At 35.1% G+C, this 9,746-nt stretch overlaps 1 protein-coding gene across 1 annotated transcript; it reads left to right on the top strand.

Moving 5' to 3' along the window:
* The first annotated feature begins 7,827 nt into the window (after positions 1 to 7,827).
* LOC108295176 (olfactory receptor 8U8) lies at positions 7,828 to 8,827 on the top strand. Its single transcript, XM_017517217.1, has one exon. It carries the CDS (start codon positions 7,828 to 7,830, stop codon positions 8,785 to 8,787), a length of 960 nt encoding a protein of 319 aa, XP_017372706.1. The 3' UTR covers positions 8,788 to 8,827.
* Positions 8,828 to 9,746: the final 919 nt, after the last annotated feature.

Below are 9,746 nucleotides of genomic sequence, written 5' to 3'. Positions count from 1 at the left end.
AAATATCTTCACAAGAGCTAAGAAAGCCAGGTGGAGTCTGCAGCACCTGATTAGAGCATAGTAATAAGAAAAGATGCATTGAAGAGAGTAAGAAGACAATTTTACATCACCCACATCATCTCTCCTCCAAACCCAGGAAGCACATCATAGACAGACACATCGTCTGCTTCGGAAAAAGAAAAGAAAGTGAGCATAGGATATGTTTTTGTCCCCAACACTGGGACTGCTATAGTTAAATCTAGCACCTGGCAGTCCCTCATGGATCCAGGCTGGTAACTCCTGACTGAGGTATTAGCATTCTGCAGACTGAATCTCCTGGCCTATCCTGATGCCAGTCATGAACCTATAGCCGTGGAAAATGTACCTGATATCTTGCCTCTATCGCAGATGGCTGACTACATTGACCTTGGGTTCTGGCCAAATCAGGCCTTAGTGGCAGTGGACTTTGATTGTACTCCAGTGCTGCATCAGGCTCAACAGTCACCAGGATTCCAGCCTCGAGATGCAGTGACCACAGCAGTCTTGGGTTTAGAGTACCACCTAGTACTGCAGCAGCTACTGTGGTTACAGGATTAAGGACAATGCCATACAACCTGCCCCAAATTTGTAAGCAATCCTACAGTTTAAGAGAGTTCTCAGAAAAGAATTTTCCCAGACTGTGAAAACCAAAATAAATAATAAGTCTCCCATCAAAACAAAGCCCAGGACTCGATGTCCTCGCTGCCTAATTTTAACAAACATTAAAAAGAAAAATAATACCAATTCTCAAACTCTTCCAAAAGTTTAAAGATAAGGGAATATTTCCAAACTCATTTTGCAAGGCCAGCATTATTACCCTGATACCAAAACCAGAAAAAACACACAAGAAGAAAACAAAACTACAGATCACTATCCTTGAGAAACATACATGCAAAAATCCTCAACAAAATACTAGTAAACTGAGTTCAATAGCATACTAAAAAGATCATCTACTAAGATCGAGTGGAATTCATCCCAGGAATGCAAAGATGGTTCTCCATATGCAACTCAATAAAAGTGATACATCATGTTACCTACCAGAAAGAAAAACAAAACCATATGATCGATTCAATATAAACAGAAAACACGTATGACAAAATTCAATATCACTTCATGATAAAACTGTAAACATATTAGTATAAAAGAAATGCAACAGAATACAATAAGAATCATAAGAATAAGAATCCACAGCTACTATCAAAGACCCAGAAAAAATGCTAGATCTTATTTATTCTTTCTATTTTTTGCACCTAGTAACTATCCTCACCTCCCCACTTGTCCCCCACTACCCTTCCCAACCTTTGATAATCATCGTTCTACTCTGTACCTCAGTGAGTTCAATTATTTAATTTTTAGCTCCTACAATTAAGTGAGAACATACAAAGTTTGTCTTTCTGTGCCTGGTTCATTTCACTTAGCATAATGATCTCCAGTTCCATTCATGTTGTTGCAAATGACAGGACCTCATTATTGTTTTAATGAAAAAATAGTACTTTCTTCATTAAATACAATAACTATTTATCAATTTAAAAATTATTATTTAACCTAGTGTGAAGTTAAATTAATGGAATATCATTTTTATATGTTCATGTAACCCCACTGGGCATTTCTAGTGAAGGAGAACAAGTATCCTTTGAAATTAATTTAATTTACAAAAAAATGTTTGGACCTCTGCACTAACTATGTGCCCAGTGCTATAAAGAATGTCCTAGAAAATGCTTGATTTTATTTGGACCCTGAAGTAAAGAGTGAATGTTAAACCACTCTTTGTGTAATAATAAAGTTGTATCCATGTTCCTTTCAGACAAAGTGTGTCGAACAAACTAACAATAGTCTGAGTACAACTTTTTGGGAAGAAATTCCTGAATATCTTTTACTATTTTATTGGAGACAGGGTCTTGCTCTGTCACCCAGGCTTGAGTGCGATGGTGTGATCATAGCTCACTGAAACTTCAAATTCCTACACCCAAGAGATCCTCCTGCCCCGCCTCCCAAATAGTTAAGACGGCAGATATGCATCACCTACCATGTTTTTTTTTTTCTTGTTGTTTGTTTATTTATTTGCTTTTGTAGAAACGGGATCTCACCATGTTGCCCAGGCTGGTCTCAAACTCCTGATCTCAAGCAATCCTCCCACTTCAGTTTCCCAAACTGCTGGGATTACAGGCATTAGCTGTCATGCTCAGCCTGAGTATTTTTCTTAATCTTCAGAAGTTTCTTCATAAAAGCGTTGAGTAGATACTTTCCAATTCTCTCTGTTTTATACCTCCTCTCTCTTGTGAAATAATTTGCATGGGTTTCATCTATTACTTTCCTTTATTGCTCACCTTTAAAAATATAAAAAATAATAAGATAATGCCTACAGCAATAAATCAGACACTGTGAATTTACCATAGTATCTGTGAATATTTAGACACCATTATAACTTTTTTAAATAGAAAAAGGTGACTGTGTAAAATAATTATTTATTAAAAGAAATGAGACAACTTGCTTGAAAGGAGGGATAAAAGGGCAGAGTTAAGTAGGTAAAACACATGGAATTATTTCCTGTTGTCAGACTATTCAGTATGATATAATACCATAATGGTGGATAAATGACACCATCCATTTTTCAAATACCCATAAAGTAGGTTTGAGGAATACTCATTTAGTATGTTTGAGGAACCTGAAAAGGAATGCAGAATGTGACAAAACAATATATTGTATTAAAAATGCACAAAACTTGCCAGGCGTAGTGGTTCATGTCTTTAATCCCAGCACTTTGGGAAGCCAAGGTGGACAGATCATTTGAAGCCAGGAATTCGAGTCCAGCCTTGTCCACATGGTAAAACCCTGCCTCTCCTAACAGTACAAAAATTAGTGGGAGTGGAGGCCTATGCCCGTAATACCAGCTACTCAGGTGGCTGAGGCAGGAGAATAACTTGAACCCAGGAGGCAGAGGTTGTAGTGAGCCGAAATTGTGCCACTGCACTCCAGCCTGAAAGACAGAACAAGATTCTGTCAATAAAAATCATGAAACTATTTCCCTGTAAAGGATGGGGTAAATGTGCTGACCTAAGTAACATCTAAAAGAGTGTAAAAATTAAAGGCAGAATGAACTATACATTACTCTGTAATTATAAAGTTGTTTCTCATACGAATCTGTTTCAACAATTCTGAAACCAATATGGTTGTATACTAGAACTGAACAGTTAAATTAATGAATGGCAGGTAGTTGATCCCACATTTCACATTATTGGAGTAGGAGGTTACAGATTAGCATGGAGAGTATTCTAGAGTGATCCATGTGATAACCAATTAGTGTTAACGATGAAATGAACTTATTCTCAGCTTAAGATATGTACTAGACAGAAATAGTTATAGGTAGGTATATACAACATATATGAGAGCATATCCACATTTCTACCTCCTTGATCTGTCAGCTGAGAAGGCCTAAAGACATGTGAATGATTCAGTGCAGCAAACAGACTTAGAACCCAAATAATAGTTTCTTTTTTTTTTTTAAAGGAACATAAACTTTATTTATCTTCATGGTTATCTTATCTTAAAAGGTATAAAGACAGGAAATACTTTTCAATGGCCATGGTGGAATAACTAGGAACAGACTTTTCAACCCACAGTAACAGCTAGAACAGTGAACAAAAAGATATAAAAGTTTTTAGGTATTGGATAATAAGCAGTGCAGGGCTGTGATTTCTGAGATGCAAAAGAAATGAAGTGAGACCTAACACTGCTCTGGCTTTCTGCCTAGAAGCACTTTTCAGACTGTGGTAAAGGGAGGAAGAACTCAAGCAGAGCTTGGAACTATGCCAGAGAAGTGGAAGCTATGCCTATAAAATTCCAGAAATCTGCCTAAGGATTCACTTGAATCTGTGGCCAACAACTAATACCAGCACACAGTTTGAAGCTTTGACTAACTTCAAAAGGTACGGCAAAGAATAAATAGAGATCTACAGGTGGAACAATTCCCAGAGCTCATATGGTTCTGACTAGAAGTCTTCCATGCTGAAAAACTAGGAATTCACTAGAAACCTCAGAAAACTCATATCTTTTTTTGTTTGTTTGTTTGTTTTTAATTTATTTTAAGAAAGAGAGAAAGGAAGAAAGAGAAAGAACCAAATAATAGTTTCTAATAACATTATTCCAAAAAAGGAGCCAAGGAACCTTTGAGAGTTAACTAGGAAAGCGGGGAGTTGTGGGGGCGGAATTTATGTGATGAACCCAGAGCATATTATAGTTCCAGAAGTTAAGGAAGCACTGAAAGAAAGTGAGAGAGAGAAAGGTAGGGAGGAAGGAAGGAAGGAAAGAAGCAAAAGAGAAACGCAATGATGGAGCTATGTCAAAATAACACAGGAACAAAGTGAAAGGGTTTCCAGTGATTAAAGCCAGAATAATTGGTGTAAAAAAAATAAATAATGTAGAATGTTAGAATTATTATCTCAAGTATAAAATAATTTTTATAACATATTGGTAGAAATACATAATTGAACAAATTAGAAATGGAAGAAAAGAGACAAATGTCCCCTGCAAAATTCTCACACATTTATGTAGCTGTTCTGCCCTCAAGGAGGTAAAGCATAACTTCCCACTCCCTAAGTGTGAGTTGCACCTACTGACTTCCTTCTGAAAAGTGCAATATGAAAAACAGAGAAGAGGGACTTTTCGGTGAAGAAACCTGACAAGCACTATTTCAACCAGATGATCAAGGCTGACATTAGCAGTGATAAGTCATATTGATAGTACACAGAAATAGATATATATGTATAATATATATTTTGATATACACACAATATATATTTTATGTATATATATATATATATATTATATCCAACTCTCTAACCTACCTACCTGCCTACTTCACTATTATATCTACCTAGATAAGCTTAAGCACTTAGTGATAACACAGCTTTTAATCCAGCATCACAGTGCTCATTCTAGTCATCTCCATTGATTATTTTCAACTTCTTTCCCTGAGAGTGGAATACATGGCTTTCTTATCTCTAATCTAATTGTTTATTTAACTGTTCAAGCTTAGCATAGTTTTAGAAATGCCAGCCAATGCTCATCTCCATATAATTCAAATACATCTCAAAAAGCTGTCTGAAGCTGTGACAATGTAATCCACACTCCCACCAAGTTCAGTAGTTTTCTAACATTAATCCTCCAAGATGCAACTGTAAGTTCTGTTTTGCCAATAAAGTTTTTATCACTAATATCGCCCTTTAACCATGAATGAGTCTCACCTTAAAACATTTAGAACCATTTATACTTCAAATGTAGAGCCATATTATTGGCTGCAGTATCACTCAAAGAAAACAAACAAACAAACAAAAAACCCAAGTTCACTAGGGTCTATTTGTCAATTATAAGTCATCTATTGGAAAAAGAAATTCTGTTCGCTGGCAAAATTCAAGATCTAGAAAGCGCATATTTCTTAGATAAATGTTTATTCTTCTTAGGTTAGAAAGACCTATTTTATCTTTAATAATTTTCCTAAAGGAAAATTAGATAGTGAGAGTCATTTTTTGTGCCTTAACTAAAATACGATTTCCTCAATTATTGAAATGACATTTCAATGACAGACTTGAGATTCTAGAAATTGCATATTTATTAGCAGTATTATGATTTTTCTTAAATATGAAAAAGTCTCTAAACTATGTAATGTTTTTCCTTTGTTTACACTGGCTCTATTAAGTTCTCACATCATAATCTCCCATGACTCAAGAGAAAAGATGAGATTAATAGCAACGTCCCAGTAGAGGCTTCTCTGAGGACATTAGAAGAAAAGTGCACCTTATTTTAAACCCTCTAGAGCCTGAAAATAAGGACTAAAACAAATAAACCTTCCAGTCTCCACCTACACAAGTCAAAGTGGAAAATAACGATGTTGAGAAAACACTGATTTTTCATTAGAGGAGTGGAGAGAACACTGGACTTTGCTTACAAGGATTAGTGAGAACTACAGTGTGGTGATGTGGGTACTCACATCCATACATTAGGCAGAGCCATCTTCCATTTCCATCAACCAATGGCGCTGATGTAAACACAGGTATCTCTATTTGATTGCTTACTTTTTGTTTGATTGCTTATTGCAAGAGTCAAATCTATGTTACAGTCACTGGAAAAATATCCCATACTGTAAAAAAATTAGTTATAAGTTTAGCATATTGATGAAAAAAAAAACCCTAGAGTTTCACCTTTTCAAAAATAAAAACTTAATAGACAAAACAGAGGAAACAATTGAATTGAAACTACAAAAAAAATATTTAGGGTTGGGCACTGTGGCTCATGCCTATAATCCCAGCACTTTGGGAGGCCGAAGTGGGCAGATCACTTGAGGTCGGGAGTTCGAGATCAGCCTTGCCAACATGGTGAAACCCCCTCTGTACTAAAAATGCAAAAATTAGTTGGGTGTGGTGGCAGGTGCCTATAATCACAGTTACTCAGGAAGCTGGGGCAGGAGAATTGCCTGAACCCGGGAGGTAGATTTTGCAGTGAGCCACTGTACCCCAGTCTAGATGTCAGAGTAAGACTCTGTCTCAAAAGAAAAAAAGTTATTTAGTAGAAATTTCATAGATAATGAAATTTGACAGTTTTTGAAAGCATGTGGCATAATGCCGCACATATACAATGTGCCTACTGAATGAATATAGCTGCTACTGAATAATTACAAAAGTGATAATAATAATGAGGTTTAGTTTCTGATGGTAAAATTAAATTCAGCCATGAGAATTCATCTACTTTTGAATATTATTAAAAGTTCGAGGAATGACATTTTCAATAACTCCGTCTAACATCAATCTGTAAGTGAACATTTGTTTTAAACATGCAATTAGAGATTTGGAAGTTACGGATTCCTAAGTCCTCATCCATCCAATTTCCATGTTACTATAATTAGACATTAAAGTTTCACCTGTATTAGGGTTTTATATATTGTACATCATTGGTTTTAAATATTGTATATCTATTTTATATGTATAATAAATATAATTTGTTTAGAATAAAATTAAGGTAAATAAGTATTTCTTGAAAGTTATTACTTACCACATAATGTTGCTCAATAAATATGTTTATTAATGCAAACCACAAATAACTGAAATGGATTCTTTGATACACTGAGCTATTAGTAAAGCCAGAAGAACAGTGAAGAAACACAGGCTCTTATATTATTTATATATTTATTTGCATAGTAATTTTCAGGGCATGTAATTTATAAGTTTTCAAGGAAAGCTCTGTTTTCAATTACTAGACATAAAGGTGGGAGAGAGAAGAAACGGAATCGAAGAGACGTAGACATTTGCTAATATTTGGATATTCAATAATTCAATTATAAAGATTAGTCAAAATGAACAAGAAAAAGAGAATGACACACAACTTTAGATATATAGAGTAGGAAAACAAAAATCAATGCATAAAATGCAATGAAATCAGTTTTTTAATGAAAGGTAAAAAAGAAACATGAATTGTAAAGAAACATAAATATTCAAATCTCTTGGAAAGCAAATATCAAATTTACTCTAATTTACAGGATAAAATTATGTGAGGCTTTATTCCCTACATTCATGTAAGTTCATGCATTAGATATAATGATGTTTATATGGTGTTACATTATTTTTGCTCTCCATCACATTTCCAGAATTCTAGTATGCTAACAATCCCCATATTAGTTAAATAAATTAATAAATTAATAAATTAAACTCTTTACAATAAAATAAATATAAAAACACCACATATAGGATTTACAGTTTTAAAATATAACTTAGACTTAACTCTTTTCTCTACTTCTACATTTAGATGACCAGAAAAGACATGGCTCACATCAACTGCACCCAGGTGGCAGAGTTTATTCTAGTAGGCCTCACAGATCATCAGGAGTTGAAGATGCCCCTCTTTGTGCTATTTTTATCCATCTATTTATTCACAGTAGTAGGCAATTTGGGTTTGATCCTACTCATTAGAGCAGATTCAAGGCTCAGCACACCAATGTACTTCTTTCTTAGCAACCTAGCCTTTGTAGATTTCTGTTACTCTTCCGTCATTACACCCAAAATGCTTGGGACTTTCTTATACAAACAAAATGTTATATCCTTCAATGCATGTGCTACACAACTGTGCTGCTTTCTCACCTTCATGATATCGGAGTGCTTGCTACTGGCTTCCATTGCCTATGACCGGTATGTGGCCATTTGTAACCCTCTATTGTATATGGTTGTAATGTCTCCAGGAATCTGCATTCAACTTGTAGCAGTTCCTTATAGCTATAGCTTCCTGATGGCATTGTTTCACACCATCTTCACCTTCTGCCTCTCCTATTGCCACTGCAACATTGTCAACCATTTCTATTGTGATGACATGCCTCTACTCAGGCTAACTTGCTCAGACACTCACTTCAAACAGCTATGGATTTTGGCCTGTGCTGGTATCACATTCATCTGCTCTGTTCTGATTGTCTTTGTCTCCTACATGTTCATTATTTTTGCCATCCTGAGGATGAGCTCAGCTGAGGGAAGACACAAAGCCTTCTCCACGTGTAGCTCTCACATGCTGGCAGTCACCATATTCTATGGCACCTTGATCTTTATGTATTTACAACCAAGCTCAAGCCATTCTCTTGACACCGACAAAATGGCCTCTGTCTTCTACACAGTGATCATTCCCATGCTGAACCCATTAATTTACAGTCTCAGGAACAAAGATGTAAAAGATGCCCTGAAGAAAGTCATCATCAGTAGAAACCACGCTTTTATGTTTCTGAAACTGCGAAAATGAGTTCAATAAACAAAAATGGACATTCCTTCATAACCGGTTTTCCCCCATATTAATAAAATTATTGGAGTACCTTGCTCTTAATTGGTAAGAAATAAGATCTGTTTACTGAAAAAACATTCTTTGCATTTTTGTAAGTTCTTTTAACATAAAATCATATTTCATATGTAGAAAGTACATAAGAATTTACATCATTGCTCACAGGAAAAAATGTATTTTAAAAATGTATTGTCTCATCTAATAGTTATACAACTAGGTGCTGCCAAGAATAGAAAAAATGAAGGCACTCTGAATGCCCAGTTTAGGATTATGCGAATTCTTTAATACATTCCTAAGAGTGTTTTATAGTATATCTAAAATTAAATTAAGTGATATTTAATTAAATTACCTGCAACTGTAAAACAGTGGCTTTACATAGAAGTAATTTTTCTCCCAGGGGGACATTTGGCAATGCCTAGACTTATTATTGATTTTCACAATGACAGGGTATCATGAAGGAATGCTATTGCTATCTAGAGGGTTGAGACCAGGTGTGCTTCAAAGTATTTTACAATTCACAACATGGTCCCTTACTCAAAAAGTATACATCCCCAAATGATAGTAGTGCTAAAGCTGAGAAAGCCTGTTTTAAATGGCTTTCTCCTTAAGAGTCATTCTGTAGATTCATTCAGATCAAGCTGGTTGATAGGGTTGCTGAAGCCTTTTGTAACGTTATGGTTTTCTCTTTATTTGCTCTACCGATTTTTAAGACTGATACTAAAATCTCAAGTTAAATTATGTATTTACATTTATTTTCTGTTGGTTTTAATTTTAGATGTTTTGGGGCTCCTTTGTCATTTGTGCATGAATTTCTAGTTACTCAATTTACTGATTTATTTTCTTATTAGCATGATTATATATGCTTTTTCTTTTTTGTGTTGACATTTTATGACCAAAAGTTTTTTTTTTTCTGACAATATAAG

The sequence above is a fragment of the Cebus imitator genome, unplaced genomic scaffold (assembly GCF_001604975.1).
Source record: "Cebus imitator isolate Cc_AM_T3 unplaced genomic scaffold, Cebus_imitator-1.0 Scaffold622, whole genome shotgun sequence".
In the NCBI taxonomy this organism is placed as follows: Eukaryota; Metazoa; Chordata; class Mammalia; order Primates; family Cebidae; genus Cebus; species Cebus imitator.
Note: the sequence above shows the minus strand (reverse complement) of the source record. Positions and strands in the feature narration are given on the sequence as shown.